This window comes from Diospyros lotus, chromosome 2 (assembly GCF_014633365.1).
Source record: "Diospyros lotus cultivar Yz01 chromosome 2, ASM1463336v1, whole genome shotgun sequence".
In the NCBI taxonomy this organism is placed as follows: domain Eukaryota; kingdom Viridiplantae; phylum Streptophyta; class Magnoliopsida; order Ericales; family Ebenaceae; genus Diospyros; species Diospyros lotus.
The window spans coordinates 5886751-5909262 of record NC_068339.1 but is presented as its reverse complement, the minus strand read 5'-3'; the positions used below and the strand labels follow the sequence as shown (position 1 = coordinate 5909262).

General features: G+C 36.2%; 3 protein-coding genes across 3 annotated transcripts; 1 reads left to right on the top strand and 2 right to left on the bottom strand.

The window, feature by feature from the left end:
- The first annotated feature begins 216 nt into the window (after positions 1 to 216).
- On the top strand, positions 217 to 4479 carry LOC127795019 (probable inactive leucine-rich repeat receptor-like protein kinase At3g03770). The gene is made up of 7 exons (XM_052326417.1): positions 217 to 2198; positions 2353 to 2486; positions 2693 to 2936; positions 3383 to 3594; positions 3723 to 3748; positions 3834 to 3945; positions 4046 to 4479. Exons 1-7 carry the CDS (start codon positions 863 to 865, stop codon positions 4274 to 4276), a joined length of 2295 nt encoding a protein of 764 aa, XP_052182377.1. The 5' UTR covers positions 217 to 862; the 3' UTR covers positions 4277 to 4479.
- Positions 4480 to 4877: 398 nt separating this feature from the next.
- LOC127795020 (probable adenylate kinase 7, mitochondrial) lies at positions 4878 to 9701 on the bottom strand. The gene is made up of 4 exons (XM_052326419.1): positions 9226 to 9701; positions 8128 to 8268; positions 6827 to 7057; positions 4878 to 5304 (listed from the first exon to the last, which is right to left on the bottom strand). Exons 1-4 carry the CDS (start codon positions 9613 to 9615, stop codon positions 5194 to 5196), a joined length of 873 nt encoding a protein of 290 aa, XP_052182379.1. The 5' UTR covers positions 9616 to 9701; the 3' UTR covers positions 4878 to 5193.
- Positions 9702 to 11880: 2179 nt separating this feature from the next.
- LOC127793794 (argininosuccinate synthase, chloroplastic-like) lies at positions 11881 to 18348 on the bottom strand. The gene is made up of 10 exons (XM_052324527.1): positions 18096 to 18348; positions 17704 to 17762; positions 17523 to 17583; positions 16431 to 16569; positions 16077 to 16125; positions 15003 to 15185; positions 13631 to 13705; positions 13358 to 13543; positions 12772 to 12860; positions 11881 to 12673 (listed from the first exon to the last, which is right to left on the bottom strand). Exons 1-10 carry the CDS (start codon positions 18166 to 18168, stop codon positions 12127 to 12129), a joined length of 1461 nt encoding a protein of 486 aa, XP_052180487.1. The 5' UTR covers positions 18169 to 18348; the 3' UTR covers positions 11881 to 12126.
- Between the last annotated feature and the right edge of the window lie 4164 nt (positions 18349 to 22512).

The following is a 22512-nucleotide window of genomic DNA, read 5'->3' as shown; positions in this document are numbered from 1 at the left end:
TGAGAATTGATTCTGAAGGTTGTTTCTAAGGAAGTAACATCTACTTTGAAAGACAAAAAAAAATATTTTTTTTTACTTGTTTCAAGAACTGTTACGATATGAAATACAAATATTTTTGAATTTTTGTTGTAATTTTTCACTTAGAAAAATAAAAAAGAAAAACTAGAACCGACAGGACATAACCGACGACACCTGTTCTTCCTTTGTTTTCTTGTTAGCCCCCTCCATCCTCCCTGCTGAATGTTCAATAGAGAGAGAGAGAGAGAGAGAGAGAGAGAGAGAGGTCTGAACATTCATCTGTCTTATAAGCAAAGACCTAATAGTAATGCAGTATGTCTCGGTGGCTCAGTTCAGTCTTGGAAGAAAAGCAACCATGTGGAAGGAGAAGCACTGAAGACAATGAACCTCATATCTAACCTCACAAAATCCTAAGAATTTTAGCTCTCTCTCTCTCTCTCTCATACAGAACAGACGTTTGCTGAATGAAGTTTCACTTTGACTTCCCCAACTTGCCTCCTTATGCATCCTATCCATTGAAACTCCTGGATCTTGTAAGTTGAGCTGCGGATATTGTGCTTTTGCTTCAATCTTTTTATTCTATCCAAGTTGATCAGCTGCTCAACATTCTAAAGCATCTGACCTCACCTTCAAAGGCAGCTTTTCTCGTTTCTCTTTGATCTTTGTTGTTGGTTTTCTCCAAGGAAATTATGCAACCAGATATTTCTACCAACCACTGCTTATATATCTTTCATGGGTCTGCCAGTGCATAATCTTCCTTCCTTTTCCTCTTGGGCCTTTCTTCTTCTGCAATATCCACTTTGTGTTTAACCTCTCTGCGCACAGTGTTGCGTTCTGTACATTCATGGAGATGTCTAGCTTGTTCCTTCTACTATGCCTTTCCTGGAGTTTCTTTATCATGGATAGCCATCAATTACAGTCCTCACAAACTCAGGTACTTCTTCAGCTTAGGAAACATCTAGAATTCCCAAAGCAGCTGGATATTTGGTACAATAGGAGCATAGATTTTTGCTATTTCCCTTCTCCACAAGTAAACATTACATGCCAGGACAATCTTGTCACTGAGCTCAGGATTTTGGGTGACAAGACAAAAAAGGTGTCCAAGTTTGATGGGTTCGCAATTCCTAATCAAACTTTGTCAGAGAGCTTCTCCATGGATTCTTTTGTAGCTACATTGGCAAGGCTAAACAGCTTGACAGTTCTTAGTTTGGTGTCTTTGGGCATTTGGGGTCCACTTCCTGACAAGATCCATAGGTTATATTCACTGGAGTACTTGGATTTGAGTTCAAATTTTCTATTTGGCTCCATTCCTCCTCAGGTTTCCAGAATGGTCAAGCTTAAAACTCTTACACTGGATGGCAATTTCATCAATGGTACCTTCCCTGATTGGTTTCATTCCTTACCAAATCTAACCAATTTAAGCTTAAGAGACAACCATTTGAGCGGCTCATTACCATCATCAGTTCAGAGAATCGCCACTCTGAGTGTTCTTGCTTTGTCAAACAACGCGATATCCGGTAAATTACCCAACCTAAGTAGCTTAACTAGGCTCCATGTTCTGGATTTAAGTGATAACAAATTAGGTTCAGAACTGCCTGCCATGCCCAAAGGTTTGTCCGTGGTTGTCCTCCAAAACAATTCTTTCTCCGGCTTGATCCCGCATCAGTATGACAGAATGGTTCAGCTTCATCACCTCGACCTGTCATCCAATTCTCTGAAAGGAACACCTCCTCCTACACTCTTCTCCTTGCCCAATATCAGTTATCTAAATTTGGCATCAAATATGTTGAGTGGATCACTTCCCATCCATTTGAATTGTGGCAGTCAACTTCAGTTTGTTGACATTTCCAATAACAGGCTAAGCGGCTTTTTGCCTTCCTGTTTGAACAATGCATCAGATAAGAGAGTTGTTCAATATGACGGGAATTGTATGTCAAGTGGTTTAAGACATCAGCGTCCTGAATCATTTTGTGTAGAAATGCAAATCAAGAAGAAAGAATCCAGAGTGAAGGATGTGGGCTTATTGGTGGGTGTCATTGGAGGAATTTTTGTGGTTGTGGTGCTCTTGTTTGTTTGCAGACAATATTGTCCTCGAGGAACATCAGATCAACAGTTACTGCGTAAGGCAGTGCACGACAACTCTGCCACAGGGTTCTCTTCGGATATCCTGACAAATGCAAGTAGGTTATCAATAATCAAAGTTCTGTCCAAACTCTTCTCTCTCTCTTTTTCACTTCTTGTTCAGACAATAGATTTTTCAATCTTTACTACGCTGATAATTTCTAAGGGTTTGATATTCAGTTACAATTCTAACTGGTTTACTCCTTTCTTCAGGGTTCATTTCTCAATCAGCAAAGATGGGGATGGAAGGTTTGCCAATGTATCGGCTGTTTTCTTCAGAAGAATTAGCAGAAGCCACAAAAAACTTTGATAAGTCTACCTTAATCGGAGAAGGTTCATATGGAAAGGTAATTTCTCAAAGAAAATAAATGTACTAACTTTGAGAGATGTGGATATTTTCTCTGCAAGCGAGCTTCTTGTGCTGCTGGCTGGCAACTGCAAGATATTAAAATGGCATTAGTTCTTACGGGATCATACATTAAAGGCATCTAATAACACTTCAAATAAGATCATAGAACAACCAAATTTGATTTACTTCATTCTGTTGTGGCAGCTTTACAGGGGCAGGCTAGAGAATGGGAACCAAGTAGCTATTAGATGCCTGACTGTTTCAAAAAAATACATTATCCGGAATCTTAAACTCAGGCTGGACTTACTTGCAAAGCTTCGACACCCGTATCTGGTTTGCCTCTTGGGACATTGCATCGATGCTGGTGGCCGAGAAGAATCTAATGCAAACAGAGTCTATCTTATATATGAATATGTCGCCAATGGGAACTATCGTTCGTATCTATCAGGTTAGCTGGAACTTCAAAATAGAAACAGTGGCTGAAACCCCAGGGGTCTACTCCTGTGATTTTGTGGTTTTCTGTTATTTAGACTCTAAAAGGTTATTGTTGGAATTTTAGAGACATTGGTAGTTATGAAATTAACGAACAAAAGTTGTAGAAAGAAAAAAACATGAATGTGAAGACTATAATCTTATTATTTTTATTCACATCATCATGTCTTTAAATAGATAATACATGTCAATTGAATAACAAGAAAATAGGATTTATTGCTGGACTTAAATTTAAAAATAACAAAATTATCTCAACTCACTAAATTAGTAAACAGAATCAAAAACTCAATCATAACTAATAATTTTGACCCAATCAATCCACTAAACCAGCAACTTTGAATCAATATTCAACGGTTATGAATGTTGGAGTTTCTTTCAACTTTGAGATGTCTTTTCACGCAGAAAATGACCCGGAAAAGGCTCTGAAATGGGCAGACCGACTGGCAGTTTTAATCAGAGTTGCCAAGGCTGTGCACTTCCTGCACACTGGAATAATTCCCGGTTTCTTCAGCAACCGATTGAAAGCAAACAACATACTGCTGAACGAGCACCGGATGGCAAAGCTGAGCGACTATGGCCTGTCAATTGTGGCAGACGAAATTGACAAATCTGAGGTACATCTCCCTAGCATGCACAGTGGCTATTTGGCCTTCTAATAGACCTCTCTCCCTCCCTCCCTCCCTCCCTCTCTCTCTCTCTCTCTCTGTACCTCTAAATCTAATAGTTCATTCTGGGTTTGTAGGCAAATGGGGATAGTCTTAAAACATGGTATGGGCCTGCTCTGATCAGTTAAGTTGGTTGAGTTTGTTAGTACGTAATCTGCTCAAGTTGTGATATCCATCTGTCTTTGCAGGCAAATGAAATCACTAGAGGACGATGTTTATAGCTTCGGATTCATATTGCTGGAGTCAATTGTAGGGCCAACTATAGCTGCAAGGAGAGAGGCATTTCTGATAAATCAAATGGTATCAATTTGAATCTCCCTTCCACAATGTTATAAGAAGATGCGTCTATTGGCATTATGTCAGACGAACGAATTCTGAAACTGTGTTCTGCATCTCGCAGGCTTCGTTTGGCAGCCCGGATGGCCAGAGGCGAATAGCGGATCCGTTTGTTCTTGCCACCTGCTCGCAAGAATCGTTGTCGATTGTTATCTCCGTAACAAACAAATGCATTTGCCCCGATTCATCCACTAGGCCATCTTTCGAGGATGTGATTTGGAACTTGCAGTATGCAGCTCAAGTGCAGGCAACTGCAGATGGTGGCCAAAGATCTGAGACACTGTTATATTGTTAAATCGTTTCTGCTTCAACATCCTCACTAAGTTGCTCGAAGCACCCAAATCATTTGTACTGTAAACACACAGAAAATACCTCAACCTTTTGTAGCTTTTATGTGTTACTGGGAAATGGTTTAGCTAAGATAACCATATATCATTTGTACTGTTAGAATGCTACTATATCACATGCGTCATTTTCCAAATAGAAGCAGTTTCCCTACTTGAAAGTAGTCGCATCTTCAACTTTTCCAAGGGAAAGATTTGGAATGAGTGTAGTTGTTCATATAAATCAAACATGTTCAAACACTTAAAACAAAAAAGTGTAACCTTTGGGCATGCTAATTTGAGGCCTAATATAAACCTCCATAGCTGCACCTAACTACATGAGATCATGTAATGCTGCAATAGAAGAACGAAGCTCAGATGCCTACTTGGATGGATCGACTACTGACCTTAAGGGCAGTTCGTCCGCCAAAACGAAGCAATCATGTTGATTACAGGATTCCTTTGCGCAAAAATATGCTCTAAACCTGGAAGATGGACCAATTGCTGTCAATTTCGTTGCAGATGCATGTCATCCATATTGGCTGAAAATAGTGCAGAAGGGAAGCGAGCAAGTGAAAATGTTAAACGTCACAAAGCCCATTCCATGCCTTTTTAGTTGCCAAAGTCATATTACATTCTTGGTTGGTGGACATTATTTACAGGACTGAGACAATGGGAAGAACAGGATTTCCAACTCACAGGCATAACTCCTCCCCACAAAAAGAGAATGAAAGAGGAAAGTGAGCATAGGAAGGAGTATATACTGGAACTTGGGAAATTCCCCTGCTAACTCGACTATTTGCATTACATGTATTACAGCAATGCTGGCTTGAATGGAAGGCCACAGCCAACAGGATCCTAAGGTTAACCCAGAAACAGCATTAATAAGCTAGAGATGCAGTGCAGCCAAAAGCTTCTGCCATGTCTCTCCAGGGGCGCTCCGCACTTGAAAATCAATGAGTTTCTTTTGTTTCTTGTAGTAATCCTCCAGTGACTTCACCTGGAAGAAATTCTATTTATTTAGAAATGGCTGATGACTTGGGACGAGGATGTCTATTGAGAGTAAAAATGATAATATAAAAAAATAAAGTTAATTCTCTATCTAACAACTTAACAGTTTTACAATGTTAAGAGAATGTAAAATAAAATTACTCACATTTCAATTTTTACGGAAAATTATATCTCATTTTTTTTTACCAGTCATCTCTTCATTTGCTTCTGAAATTTGAGTTCAACCCAAAAAATAAATAAATTTATTCTCCATTCCTTCAATTTCTTTTCTTTTTCTCGTTCTGAGTTTTTATTTTTTATTTTTTTGCTGAGTAACAATTTTTCTTTCTGTGTTTTCACTTCTGTTTCTTTTCCCTCTAAGAATCCTAGTTCCGAAACATAACATAAAATAAGAATAAGTGATAAAAACAAAATCTTGACAACATAATAAACTGTCCTCTCCTCGGTAAAGAAATCTTCTTGAAGGACTTAAACCATATTTGTCTAAACTAGAACAGACAGCAAGTAAAATTTAACTAGTAGAGAAGAGAGCAGTCAAAACTGACACTCAAAAATGAAAAAGGAAAGTGTGAGAAGTCAAAATTTTGCCAGTAGTATAAGCATATGAAGAATTTAAGCATCTAATGCCAAATATTGTATCAAACATCTTTACATTTAGACATGGTTCCAAGTCAAAGACAAATAAGCAAATTGCTGAGGTTTCAACTGTTTTGCCTACAATTTAAGGCTCCAATCTGATGATATAGGTATGCGGATTTAAGGGCTTTAATCGATTTGGAACAACAGAAAATAGTTTATATTCCTGAAGTGGAATATTTAAGGATGTCTTTGAGAAGAGAAAAAAGAAGAGAAAATGTGTGTTCCAAAAGAGCAGGTGCTGATGGAAATTTGAAAGGAATGTGAATTCCAAATGAAGATCTTTGTATCGATGTTGAAATGATCATTGAGTTAAAAAAGTCACAAAGATCATTAGATATTTCTACCAAAAGAAGGTAATTGTTAAGGAAGAACTAAAAGAGTGAAGAGAGTTGCGGTCATGGACTGGGGATTGCAGTAGATGTCAAGGATGTGAAGACCACTAGAGCTGAGAAGGGAAAGAGCTAGGCGATCATCAAATACAGAGAGCAGCAGTGAAGAGAAAATCCCAATAAGCTGATCAATCTGTTTCTAATGGATTGAGACCCTTATTTGCAGGGAAGGATTTGCAGCCTTAACCTTGCTTTTTGCGCAAATAGGCTGTTTCAACAACTTGAAAGTTTATTTTAGGTTTCACCCTGAGAAGTTGGCTTTCTAAATGCATATTTACAGTTCAAAGATAATCAAAACTTTAAGGAAAAGCTTTCAATTAGAAGAGTTAAATGGGGCTTCTTGTTGGTGAGAAGTGAGGACCAACAAAAGAAACTTTCTGGAAACTAAATTGTTGATCCCATGCAGATTCTAGCACAGCAAAGTATAAAGTAAAACAGATTAATATCTTTTTTCTTAGAAGAAAAGGGGCAGATTTTAGGTACCTGCTTGGAATAGACAGAAACTTTTTCTTTCCAGGAATTTTCTGAATTACCCAAGGAAAATTTTGACTGTATGTCCTGGGCCACATCAAAGCTTGCACACGCAGAGCTGCTGAAGCTATCAGATTGACAAGAGTTTGAAAAGATGCCATTTCCATGGTGTTCTAATAAGCAATTCTCCGCACATTTGAAATTCACAACAAGATCAATATCCACAAGTTTGTCAAGGATCTCCTGCAATAAAATGAGAGGAATGGCAATGACACAGATTTACTAGTGCCATTATGTTTACAAATCTTATCGACCATCAAATTGTCAGATTTAATGAATTCTCCATCACATCTTTTCTTTAAAATAGCCATAGACATCATTTATCAGACATCATCTCAGCAATTATACAGAAGTCGTGTCAAACTTATGTTGATAATTTGGTTCTCCTTTTCCATTTTCAAAACAAGACTGAGCAAGAAACATGTTTAGCATTTTGACGCAGCACCATGACAAAAAAAAGAAAAAGGAAAGGGTAAGTCCAGAATTTCAAGTGAGGCACTGTATGGACTTTATGCAATTATGTTTGGATTCAATTAGAATATATTTTTATGTCTCATATAGACCAAAAAACAGGGGCAAGATTTTACCTTTTCATCAGGTTTTTAGTAGCCACAGTAAATTGGTAAATTTTTCAATTGCAGAACATCGGTTCTGGGGAACATCCATGAATGGACTTACAGTTACAGGTAGAATCTTTTTTCTTTCTTTTTTATTTTTGTGCCATGGTAGAGTTATTCCTAGGCTTCACAAATGTAGCAGTTATTCTAGTGATCCAGTTGGAGTTTCTTAATCTTTTAAGCAACAATCAAGGTAAATTTAGCCAATTAGACTATCCATCAGTCTGTTAATGTGTGTGTGTGTATTAATCTCCTTATTCCAAGAAACGAAGATTTTGAGAAAGAGGTGAAGCTTTTATGATTCTGTATGATGTTTTATGCAACCTTACTTTTGACAGTAACTCTAGAGTTTTTGGTAGGATTCGTATAATTTTCTTCCTTTATTTCTTCTTTTCATTTCACAATATCAATATTATCAAATAACTGCTCACAAGTTTGTTTTCTGACCACAAAATCCTAGACAAGTCCCTGCTAGCATTATGTTGCCCGGAGAAAATTTAATGTCTTTCAATGCCAGTAAAAGGGATGTTGTGTTATTGACCTGTAAAACCCTAATTCTGAACTAAAGGTAGGAAATAACAACTAAATAAGTGAAGAAAAGGTTGAAAATTTTATTACCAAGGACTTTTTACTTACAGCTTGGATTTGAGTTCGAGGAATTCCATCAAGAATAAATCCAGTTTCTCTGTTGCGATACCCATATTCCAGCCTCTTTGACAACAGCCCAAAAATAATCTCCTCTGGAACAAGTTCCCCATGGTTCACTGCATTTGCAATCTATAGCACAAGGAAGAAGAAAAACTATCTAATTATTGGATAGGAATCCCAATAGAGGGAGCCACAACAAAACAGCAAAAGCAGCCAGCATTAAATCTCTGTCTGATGGTCCTAGGCGCTGGTGTCAGTCAGCAATAACACCCACACACAATGGTGGGCAGGCAACAGGAAAAACTTGTAAGCATGAAACTTGAATCCAGAATTAAAAAGTTAGCACAACAAGGCAATTACTGATCATTCAGTAGATCCAGAGAATCAAACAGAGTTCAAAATGTAAGATGGCATACTGTAAATGTTACCATATGGACTGTCAAATTGATCTTCATGAATAAATTTACAGCAGGACAAAGTAGGTTGGGACAATTTATTAGGAATCTCGGCATATAAGGCATCAACCTCTAGGACCAGCACAAAATTATTCAAGTCTCCATCCCTATACTTATATATTTGTAACAACACCAGTATTTATAGAAAAGTAGAATGTAAACATCGTTAATCTAGAAAACAAACAAAGTAACTGTGGCAAGTAACGAGTGTAACGTGTAATGCTCAGCTAGTCCAAATAGGCCAGAACAACCCTAATTACAGACTCAAATTCTTAAGTACCCGAAACAACGGAATCTTGATCATAGATTCTTGATTATTGAACTTCAAAAAAAAAGAATCTAAAATTAAGTAAAAGCTGCAGTAAAGAGAGAGTTCACAAGCGAGAGAAGGTGAAAGGTTCCGGAACCAGCTCAACTGAACAATACAAAATTCTAACATCAATTAAGAGCTTTAGCAAATGAGAAAGAACTCGGAAGCGAGAGAAGGAGAATGATTGGAGAACCAACTCAACCTGTTTCTTGACTATAGATTCTTGATAATTGAACATTGAAAAAATCCTAAAATCAATTAAGAACACTAAAGAGAGAATTCAGAAGCGATATAAGGTGAAATATCGGAAACCAACTCAACCTGTTTGTAGAGAGAAGAACGCGGGCTAAGGTCCTGGCGAACAAGGCTGGCCATGGAAATGTGAGGGACTTCCAGAAGCTCCGAAAGCTTCTTGGCGTAGACGCTCTTCTTCGCGCCGGGACCGCCCATGAACACCCACTGCACTCCTCTCGGTGGTTCCCATCCCTCGGAATCGTTCACTGGAGCTGATCTCATGTTCTCAAGGCGAATATTCGACTCGTACTCATTTTGCTTGTAATAGTTGTAATCGTGGTCAAGCTGCGGCTGTGCCAAAGTTGCATTAGATCGAACAATAACAAGTCGGAGAATCCGAACAAAACGCGGCGCCACCGCTCTGACATGAGGAAGAGTGGCGGCGGAAGCTTTCAGCAGGGGAGCGATCCTGGCCATGGTGGAGGAGGGAAGGAAGCCGGTGAAGGGTTTTTCAGAAACAGAGGTTTTGGGGAGAGAGAGAGAGGAGGGGGGAGTGAGAGAGTGTGTTGTGAACTTGTGATTCGTTATTTGGTGCCAACCCGAATAGTGCAAGGCGACCCGAAACATGGATGGGCCCGCCTGCTGTTTAACCTAAAGCAAAAAGCCGCCGGGCTGGGTTGGCTTTGAAAGTAAATTTGGGTTAGAATACAGAAGAGGACGGGCTCAGTTGGATTGGCCTGCTATTTCCACGGGTCCCAACCCAGTAATTGCTATCGGGTCGAGTCCGAATTCTGAAGCGGGTGAACCTGATATATATTTTTTTATAACACGGTAAAATTTTTAGACTTTAAGATTGCATTTTCTTTCTTGTTTTCAATCTATTCTTAGTTTTTAATTTTTTAAAATAATAAAAATACATTTACTTTATCATTTTTAAATATATATTTTCAAAAATAAAAATAAATTTTATAAAAAAAATTCAAAAACAACAAAATATTATTTTGATTATTTTTAGCCAAAATAATCTTTAAATCCAAAACATAAAAACACAATCAATTTATCATGTTTTAGCTCTAAAAGAGAAGAACAAAAAATATTCTTAAATTTTAAAAATAAAATTATATATTTAATTAAAATTTAAAAATATAATATATATCGATATTATAATTAAAAATATAAAATAACATATAGTATATTATTATTATTTATATTATACATATTATATATAATAATATTCAATATAAATTATCATATGTCAATAATTTATTAATTAAATTTATTATTTTAATTTAATAATTAAATTTATTAAATAAAATATTATAAATAATTTTTCTCAAAATTCTAAAGTAAACATATTTTTTAATTTTTTATTTTAAGAAATAGTTTTTTAAAATGACAAAAAATATATATTTTTAATTTTTTAAAAATAGACTATTAAAATAAAAAATAAAAAATAAATTTAAAACTCAAAACTAAAAATTGAAAATACAAAAAGAACGCAACATGAGATTGCATTTTTTTTTGCTGTTTTCAAGTCATTTTTAATTTTCTAAAATAATAAAAATGCATTCTCTTTACTATTTTTAAAAATACAATTTTGGAAACAAACAAAAATTTGTAAAGAAAATTCAAAACAAAAAAAAGTTATTTTGAGTGTTTTCGTTCAAAACAAACTCTAAACTCAAAACATATTTATTTATTCATATTTTGTTATTGTAATGGAAAAAAATATTACAAAATTCATTAAATTTAAAATTGTCGACGTTTAATTTCAACCGACTATGATTCGTTTTTGGGCCGCAGTGAGTCAAAAATGCTAAGAGGAAGAAAACAAAGGTTCCAGATATGAGTCAGCACAAGCAATTTTCACGTGATTCGACCAGAACGATACATACTCCACGACCGCATTCTGATTATTCTTTCGGAATGACAGTGTCTGATTATTCTCCTTGTCCTCATCTCATGATATCTCTGACTCCTATTTATAATGAGAGATCTTTACAATTTGGATAACATATAGAAATATAAATATGATATAACGGGGGACAAACAGTCCTTATCATCTGTACAAAATCAGGAGTGAGATCCTCATCACGAGGGGCATGGACTGTTGCAGAGAAAGTAAATGAACCCTACCTCTGACTTCTCAGCAGCTTTGCCATTTGTGCGAGCTGGAGGTTTTAGGCCAGCGATATGGGCGGTCAAGCGAACTGAGGGTTTTACTGGGAGCTCATTAGTTGATCGCAGAGAGCTCGCAAGAGGCTTTACTGGAAGCTCGTGAGGAGCTCGCTTTATGAGCTGCAGATTTCGGTGGTGTATGACTTTCTTTGATGAGATTGTCTGGACCTTCTAGGCTCCGGACGATTGGATCTGCCAATTGGACCGAGTTTGGCCCATAAGGAGTGGTGCGAAAAATGCGTATAACAAAAATGTATATATATATTTTAATAATATATTGACATTAAATATTTTTAATTTACTAAATAATCAAATTTATTAAATAAAATATCATTAAAAAATTATTTTCAAAATTTCAAAAAGAACACGTTTTCTAATTTTCTATTTTGAAAAATAATTTTTTAAAATGACAAAGAGAATGCGTTAAATTTTATATAATTTTGTGAAATTTATTTTAATTTTTATATTTGAAATTAAAAAAAAAATTATAGAATTTAAACTCTGAACGCTAAACTTAAGATGGAGGGATACTTTACTTTGAAGAAGCATGCAATAGATCAAGGGAGGGAAGCAAAAGAAGAACCGGCAACATTGATTGAAAATGCCTGAGGAAATAATTACCAAGCTTTATAAAATAAATAAAAGAGCAACTATTTACGAACAAAACTAGAGATCTAACCCAGATTACAGTATCCCCAGTTTTAATAAATACTGTAGAACGGACAAAGACTACAAAAGTCATATATGAACTTAAGAGCCAAACTCTATAATAATGTTCCATGCATCATCCGCCCAGAAAACTTTTCCATCTCAATTCCCCAGCATTGCTCGAACCCTCGTCGGAAGTCCATAGAGCCGAATGAATCCAGCAGCATCAGCCTGGTCATAGATGCTCCCGCTCTCGAACGAGGAGATATCTTGCCGGTACAGGCTGTTGGGGCTCCTCCGGCCAGTTACAGTAACCGAGCCTTTGAAAAGTTTGAGTCTCACTGATCCGGTGGTAGTATCCGTGATCTTCTCCATGAACGCGTCCATGGATTCGCGAAGTGGATCGAACCACCTCCCTGCATACACCAGCTCGGCGTATTTGAGCGCCAGAGAGTCTTTAACTTGTATGGTTTCACGATCAAGGGTCAGAGACTCGAGCTCGCGGACAGCAGTGAAGAGGATAGTCCCCCCAGGAGTTTCATAAACTCCACGGCTCTTCATTCCGACAAGCCGGTTCTCGACCATGTCGACGCGCCCAATTCCGTGATTTCCGCCAATTTTGTTCATCTCGGAGAGGAGAGATGCCGGGGAGAGCTTCTTTCCATTGATTGATACGGGAAGTCCTGAAACTATCCCAATTTCTACGTATCTACGAAGGGTTTTAAGCATTGGAAAGAAATAAGGCGGGGGGTTAAATCGAAAGAGCAATTGAAGGAATGCAAATGCATACCAAACGGGCAAACTTACTCAGGTTGGTCTGGTGCATCTTCCGGGTTGACAGACATCATGTACATATCATTATTTGGTTCGTTTGCTGGGTCTTCCAAAATGTCTCCCTTCAAATGCCACACAGAGAGAGAGAGAGAGAGAGGTGAAAGAAATGTTAGTTTATGAAATAGTTGAACAATACCATGGAAATCCCATTCATCATCCAAAGAAGTGACAGAAAAATAACATGGGAAGAATCAAAGATCTGGTTAAGCTTGAAAAGTTGACTTAAGAAAGCAAACATCAATTAACAGATTTACAGTACAGGTTAAGATATATCTGCTTCCATTGATTTACATTTCTACTTTAATCTTATAAATATTGCCCACCAGTACATTAACAAATTTACAGTACAGATTTAGAAGCAAAAAAGGTAGAATGTATGTTAGCAAATGTCCATATGAGTAATTTGGACTCCAAACAATTTTTGCTCGCAAACCTAGGCAAACTTAACGCATGATATTAAAGCAAAAAAAAAAAAAAAGAGTAAGAGACTAGACGGCTATATATTATATACTATATGCTGCGATAACCCCAAAAGCCAACATAAAAAGGGGCTGAATACCTCATGACTGAGATGCCATAGGTTCCTGTCGCGGCTGTAGATGGATTTCTTTGTCACAGGGACAGGCACATTATGAATTTTAGCATATTCAATAGCATCTTCTCTCCCTGTGATTTCCCACTCCCTCCAGGGAGCTACAACATTGAGTTCAGGATTTAGAGCGAAAAAGGTGAGCTCAAACCGGACCTGTGCATATAAACCAGGCAGAACTTTTGTTTAATTGCAGGAGCTGATATGACAACATATAGAAATATTAAAAAACAAGAAGCATACTTGATCGTTTCCCTTCCCAGTGCATCCATGAGAGACAGCATCAGCCCCAACTTCCCTAGCGACATCAACCATGGCCTGCAATTGGAAACAAATGCCAGGAATACATGGCGCTCATGCTAGAATGTAAAACAGATATATCAAGGGACAATCCAGTGCACAAGGAAGTGCCACTGAGTTGTTTGCAGAGAGGGAAATGCAGCAAACTTTCCCATAACATGTGAAGAGGTTTTCCATGTTCTGAACACCAAAAGAGGATCATGCAAAGATGAACAGATTTCTTTAAATTTCTTTGTTCTAAACCGCATTAGAAGATAAGCGAGAAACCCACCTATAATTTGTTAAAAGTTGCTGTTTATATTTGAGATCTAAATAAATTAATATAAACTAGAAACTCCGCTTCATAAAACGGTAAGTGGATGGTCAACTAGCCCTGGTAGGGTAATACTCCCTCATAAGCCAATCCTTAAAGCTGGCATTGATGTGAAGTACAATAAATTCCAAGCTTGACGGGTTTCGTAGATAATCAAAACAACTTAACTGAACACATTTCCTAGGAATTAGACTTGACAGTTCAAGTCATTGGAGAGGCATTTCTTTGCAGAAAATGACGAAGAGCATTTCTTCTACACTGATAACTAATTTACAACTGTTGAGCAAAACAGTAAAAACTAATTTTCTACCATCAACCCATACATCCACCACATGCCTGTCTCTATGAGGCATATGTATGCCTCCAAGCTGTTTGGATAGGTTTTGAGAAGTCAATTTGAAATCAACTGACTAAACAATTTGTTATAGGATGATGCCTTCGTCTCTGAGACATGATATCTCACATGCCAAAGAGCCACACTTCTTCCCCACTGTCAAAAAGTGTTCATCATTTGCCACAAATATAAATGCATTTACTTACAAATAAACAATGCCAGACCTTTAGGAAAAGGGATCAGAATTAACGTGACAGGCATGGAACCCATGAAGTAGAACATAAATTATGGCCACTATATTTGATTTGAAAGCATGATGTAGACCCTTTCGAAAATAATGGAGAAAACACAGCCTATACTTGAAGGTGACGAGAACAAGAGAATGGGAGAATGCATCGATTACAGAAGCTCTAAGCCACCTTAGACAAAGGGCAATAATCCATGTCCATCTTTCCTTTTGCATGAAGAAGTGCATGCATGAGAAGTCAACGGGGATAGATATGTCCAACCACAACGTCTAACAATGTCAATGAGGAAACCTCAACAGCAGCAGCCACACATTTAGGCAAGTAAATCATAATAAATAAAAGCACAAGGAAATCATAATCAATGGAAGCAATGTCATGCTATGGCTCTTAATTTATTGCTTACTAGTCCCAGTTGCTCACCTTTGCAATAACAGGGCGGGCCATTGAGGTCCCCAGCAAGTACTTTCTTTCATAAATTGCACCAGCTCGCAGACAAGGGAATATGTAGTCTCGCACAAATTCCTCCTTCAAATCCTTCACAACTAATTGACAAGCCCCACTTGCTTTTGCCTTTTCCTCTAAACCTTCCAATTCAACGAGGCCCTGTGGAAATTCAACTTTTGGTATCAAACACATGGACAAAAGAGGAAGCTGCTATTCAAGAAAACCATGCTTTTATATTTGATGAAAGAATATAAACATGGGATGATAACTTCAAGATCCTCCGCTATCACCGTTTTTCAAGTAATCATCCAAACAAAAGGACCTTTACACTTACACCCTATGATCTATGTTAAGAGATAAATCCAATTAGCAATGTTGATGGAAAAAATAAGCTACCTCTTTAGCCTCTAAATCCAGTGCAAAAATTACCATGTTATTTATATTTTTCTCTCTTTGAGATTCCTCACCACTTGCTGCCCAAAATAACCATCACACATAGCCAGCCATCTCACACCCACCACTTACACCATTAACCCCCGAAAACAAGCCATCACCAACGTCCAAAAATACCACAAACATCCAGCACCACCACCAACAGCCGACACCACCATCATCTCTTCAAACTACCACTGTCTAATCCATTTGTTTCCAAAATTAACACCTAAAACCATCATTCATACCACACCACCAACCACGACCAAGCAGAACCAAAACCACCACCCCCTCCCTCTCCTCCTATTCTTAAATATATGACATATACTAATATGTTTTTTGTATATGCGGTACGTGTGCAAAAGGTTAGTCATGTTCTGTGGATGGCTTAATTCCATCATTTTCTATTAATGAAAGGTTGAGAGAAGGATAATAATTAAAAAAAAGCAAATTGCTTTTTAGAGGGTTTATTGAAAGTCAGTGATAATTGAGGTGGTCTAGGTGTAATTAATCCTATCACTTAAGCTTAAGCTACTCTTCTTATTTAAACATTATTCAGCACCAAATGGACAATCAAGGAAAAAAAAAAGTATATCAATGATTCAAATTGCAGCATACCTGACCAACATCTGCGGTAAAGCAAACAACATCACAGCCATAGTTCTCCCTGCAATAGGAAAATGAACATATTATAATGTTATAAAAAATAATAATACGAGACTATATAAGAGAACATTTTTACAGGGTCATGGTAGCGCTCAAAGCGGCAGAAGCACTGTGAACAAGTATAAGCAACATTATGGAACATGTCACGCGCATGAACAGCAAAACATGAGATCAGTAGTTATACTTCAACAGCATGGGACTGAAAAAAATATAAAACCCTTTCCCAAGTCCCCAAAAAGCGGGTCCTCTTCAAATGACATGCCTCATTTTAATTTAAAAGAAACCAAACAAAAAGAAAGGACATACCTTAGCCATGGCACAATGACCGAGGTATCTAAGCCACCACTATAGGCTAGAACCACTTTATTTAATTTTTTGCGCAAGACATTCCCATTTGCAGAAGAGGGTTCTGTCTCCATTTCACTAGTCAAAACTGCTCGAATGGCTACATCATTGAAGGGAAGAACAGTCAAGATAACGTAGATTACAGGGAAAACAATACCTCAAACACCCAAGCAAAAAGCTTAATGCACCTCAAACGTATTTTACAAGAAAGTAAGCTGAATTATTGAAACTTGTCAAAACCACTAGATAGATGGATTATTGAAGGACAGAACAGGAATCACATCATAAAAACAAGTATAAACAATACATCAAACAGACTAGCAGAAAGCTTAATACACCTCAAATGGAATTAACAATGTAAGCCAAAATATAAAAATTAGAGCCTTTCTGAAATATATTATAGCATTAATATGTTTGGCAAAAGGAGAAGAAACAACTGGAGGAAACTGTAGTTATCCATTGAATATATGTGACTGTGTCAAAACTTGTGATAAATTAGAATAAACAATGTTTTGGTGGAAATTAAAGTATCAACACTCAGACAATCAAACATCAAAGACAAAAGCCAGTACTCAGATAGCAAAATGCATAAAATTACACTTCAAAAATTATTGTCACTAATAAAGAAACCAAGGTCGTGGGGTCCTCTTAATAGTGCAAAGAAGAAATCCAAACACCACAACCCCACTTATTCTTTCACTCTACAGCTAGCTCTGTCATCACAAGCAAGAAGAAACATGACCAAAATAAAAGCGCACAATAACTTTAATTCTTTTTAACTAGGCCCGCAAAGCAATATGTATAACATCAAATCACAGAATCACGCAACTATAGTATCCCAAAATCTAAGCCACAACTTCCAAAATTGTGCAGCTTTTGGAAGACTGGATATTATTAAAGCTCTTGAAAATCTGGCCAATAAACCATGTGGAATTAGAAGAACATGAATTGCTTTTTTCACTAACAACAAACCAAAATATTATATACCCAACTTCTAAATTTTCCGAATAAAATAAAGGATAAAAACAGGAGAAAGAGGACTTAGCATGATACCTTGACCATGGCGAGCTTTTGTAAGATTTCCAGTGCTATAAACAATTGCTTTCCCCCCCAACTGAAATTCGAAACAAAAATAAAGTAAAAATTAAAATAAGATTAACCTTATCCTCTCCATGCCACCGACAAATAAGACACGAACCCAGATAATATTAAAAAAAAAAAAAAAGAAGAGTACCTCTTGGAATGAAGACAACTTCCTTGAGCCGCATACTTTATCAGGATTTAAGAATGGTTCTGCACACGAAACCAAATCCACATTAATATTATCAATTGTGTCCTTTTCCTCAAGTAAGTAGTTAAACCTCTCATCCTATCAGGTTCCAGAAGAAGGGTTGTTTTGATTTGACAGAGAATATTTTCCGGCAAAATTTGACACCAGAAAAGAGAAAGGATAGGGCTTTTAGGAGTGAACTGGGCATTTCACCCCCGGATCTATAAAAACCTTAACCGTGTTTCCTCCAAGAAACGGTGTGAATACAGATAAGGCACACTCATATCACACAGAGCGATACATATATACATATATATTATATTATATGTAGACGTGATGGTACTGGAGAAGGGTACCTCGCTTGGGGCCATTGAAGAGGATGAGGTTGGCGGAGGAACAAGAAGAAGCAATGGCCTGTAACTGTGACATTGTGAATGGAGCGTGAAATATAGGGACTTTCTTTCTGTGTGCGGCCTCGGATTTGGATGGAGGATTATATATAACCGGTGATGGATGGGTGGCAAAAAGCGCCGCAGGCCCAGGCCGGAAGGAAATGGAAAGGGGAGTGTAGATTAGGGTGGGGTGGAGTTTCCTACTTGTTTTTCTCTTCTAAGTTTCCGAAAATCTTTGCTAACTAAATAAAATCTGAATTATCAAAAGGAAATAAAAATTAGCAAATGAAAATTATGGCAAGGACCACAGAAATTATAGCCCAATGACATTTATTGTAATATTCTATATTGATATTTTTATTTCTAAAAATATTCTGATATTTTTAAAATTAAAAATGTTAAATTAGAAACTCAAATTTAATACTTATTATTATTATCATTTTATATTAATATGACACATAATACAAAATATCAATATAAAATATTACAATAAATGTCAATTTTTAGTGTCCAAATAATATTCCTGTTCAGATAGGTAGCTATTATATATTTTATCAAAAGATGTACAAATTGTTATTGCACATTCTAGTCAAAATAGAATGTGGCCAAGTACTAGGTGTGGTGTTCTAAGCAGGTAAAATACCAATTAAGAGCGAAATTAGTATATTTTTGCAGTGCACCCCATTGAAGTAGGGAAGGGAAGGGTGTGAAGAGGACCCTCAGAGGTCTATTGATCAAAAAGCTTAAAACTGCACTAATGAAGATATATTTGTTAACTAAATAAAACGAGCAGAATTGAGTATTTGTAGGCTAAGTTAATTATGAGTCACTGGCAGTCGCAACCCCACATTCAGATTCAGCCCACTTAAAGACACAGAAGAAACGGAAAACAAAAAAATTGAAACTTTTACTAAAATTTCATCACATGACAATAACCAAAGAGCCCCAAGCTAAGTTGGCCAGAAGCCAAAACTGCGCATTGCTGATTGAATCATATCAACGATGAGATTTGCTTTGGATTGGAATCGCCCGTTCCCACACTCAAATTAACCCTAATTACCCAGACAGGAAAGATCTCTCCCGCCACTGCCATCTAGGGTTCCGACCGAGAGCCCGCAAGCCGCCGACCCCTACAGATTCGTATAGGTCAGTACAAAATCAACTTTTGTAATTATTTTGATTCCTTTCCCTTCTGGCTTCTGGTTTTCGTTTCTGCTCTTGCATCTGCCTGCCTGCCTGCGTGGAGAAATCAAACCGTTCAATCACGCCCGGCTCTGTTAACTCAACCAGGACTGCTTTGTCCCCACCCAAGATTCAAGGGAAAATGCTTGGCTACCAACGTAGTACCATCGCTTTCCGTACCACAAGTGGGAAGCTGCCACCTGACCTGAAAAGTCAGGTGTCAGCTTCCCACTTTTTAAATTATTTTTAATTATTATTGGGCTGTCTTTCTTTATAGTTTCAATAAAATGCCTTGAGACCCCATGAATTTTATAATAATTACGTTTTGATTTCACATTAAATACACTACAATTCAGAAAATTTTAAACATTATTATGTAATAGTATATTAAGATTAAGATATCATACACATTGTGTGTGTGTAAATTTTAGCAATATTAGTAATTTTTACATTATTATGCTTACATTACAATGTTATAACTAATTATGTTACAATATTATTCTAGTTCATACTTTATAATTAATAATTATAAAATATTATAATTCCATTATAAAAATAATAATTATAGTACAATATTATAATTCCATTATAAAAATATTATAATTATGGAGTTGCGGTACTTTGGAATCTGTTTATGTTTAATACACCAAATTAAGTGCGTTGATCAATTTGACATATTGTCTAGTAATAGCGTTTATTTAATGGCTATTGTGTCCCAATTTTTGAAAATATATTAGTTCTTTTGGCCATTTTTAAAATACCAATTCTGCTCTCGTAACATAATATCATGATCAATTTGAGATTTCACTTGATAGATGTTTTGGATAGATTTTCTCTTTTAAATATGTATATTATCTTTATTTCTAAAATAAGTCATCTCTAATCTACCTTTATACTTTTGCTAAACCCATATTTCATATATTCGACTTTCACCTTATTTAATTTCTTCAAATATATATGAATATTATATAAAATTATTATTAAAATTATACTTAAGAATATATATATTTTTTAGTTCTAAACTAAAAACATGTATTTCTCTTAAAAAATATTTTCCAATTATAAAAGAAATTATTTTTAAATTACTAAAAATCTATTTGTGATAAAAATTATTGTATCATTATGCTAATATGCCTTTCAATATCTATATACTGATACATAATAATACAAATAGAAATATATTTTAAAAAAGAAAAAATAGCTCCAGCACCATTGCTTGAGCTAACATACCGGCCAGAAAGCTCATTATCAGTGTGTCAACCCACCACAATCAGTTCCAGAGAACCAAGAGAAAGACGGGGACGGGGGGGGGGGGGCATAGGAGGAGAATGATCAAACCATTTGGGTTCGTTCTACAACCCTTCGTTCCCTTTTCGTCTCTCTGGCCGAAGAAGTATGCTGCCGGCCATTGCGGTTCCTCTGTCTTTCGTCACCATTTGAAACCTCGGCAAGTCACATCGCTGCCTCTCACCACCGATTTGGTCCTGACAGGGGATTCACCATTGAATTGGCAAGGAGAGAGAAAGAGAGAGAGAGTGCAGGTCTCGCAGATGAATTTTGCAAATTTACAGAAGAACCCCAATGTTTGACAAAATTTCGTGAAGACCCTATCTTATTACCATCTGAGCAGGTCACCAAGCAAGGAGGCCAACAAATGAAATTTGATCCGGGTCAATCCAATGGCCCAAATTCGTCAATACTAGTACAATATTGGTACCGTAAAAGCTGCCCCATTCTCCCCAACCACATGATCCAGATCACGGAGAGTCGGAACTTTCGATCACTATCTCCAATTTTGTTCTTATTTTTATTTGCATTTTATTCTTTTTATTGTTTTGTTTCTTAAATCTTAAGATTAAGATTAATCTAGTAAGTTTATTCAATTGTTACATAAGACATCAATTACTCACGAATCATGATACGTCTTTGTTTATACAAAAATTTACATCAAATGAAGTAGGGCACCCTGTCATTAAACTTGTGGTTCATCATTTTAAATTTTAAGATATATAATTTTTTTTTATCATTTTATCTCTTTTTATAGAGAGAAATAAAAGAAGAGGGAGATTCTGCTAATAATAATAGCTTTAATAGGTTTGGAGGGACGCGTAGACTAAGACTTTAGAAGAAAATATGAAAGGAACTTTTTCGTTGTTTTCTAATTTTTTTCCATGAAAGATATTTAAAAAAATAGATCTGTTATTATAATTAAGGGAGACAAGTAGTCTCTCGCGTCACGCATAAAGAAAATGTTATTGATATATCATGAGTTACATTATGAGTTATATAATATAGTTAAAATATTTAAAATATTTTCACTTAAGATGATAAAGTAGACGGTAAGACGATGTAAAACGGTGAGGAACATAACTAAAACATCTCTCATCCAAAATGATAAGATGTGATGAATATTTTTATTATTTATGATGTATTATATAAGTGATGATGCATGACTAAAAAAATTGACGATTTTTATTCACATACCAATAGCATGGTCCTATGAATAACATTTATTTATATTTGTTCCTTCACAAAGTGCTTTAAATGTTGACAACTATAAACAACCAATTAAAATACATGAGGAATGTCAATAAAAAAGATACGATAATGACATTTCTATAAATACAGTGTTCTGATAGGTACTCTTAGTGACGGCTTGACGCAGCCTTATTAGAATATCTAGAGGGTTTGAAAACTAATAAATCTCATATGTTTTTCTCAAAGCACCCCTCAACTTTTACCTTACGTGTCGTCTTAGAGTGTTTGAATGGTTGGTGTACGAAATGATCAAATGAAATGAAACCCGCTCAATCAAGATTTGATGAATTTCATTTAAGATGAAATTTGCCTAACACATTATTATTAAAATTAAAATTAAAATAAAAAATAATTAAAATTATAATATAAAAAACAATTAAAATTAAATCTGCTCGCAAGGCAGTTGAAGTCCGTCCGTTCAATTTGGGTGGGCTTCATCCATGATGAAGTTTGCCTGATTTTATTTGGACACGTGTTTCAAGGTGAAGTAACAATTTCAAGGTGAGGGTGTTTTTGTCTTCTAATACTTTTAGTCATCCTGTCCGTTAATCAATTCGGGTCAAGTAGTGTTTTTCTTTACCTTATTACTAATTGTTACACCTATTTAAATACATAAACCTTAAGGCCTGTTGTTAAAATTATTTTAAATTCAAACTCAAAT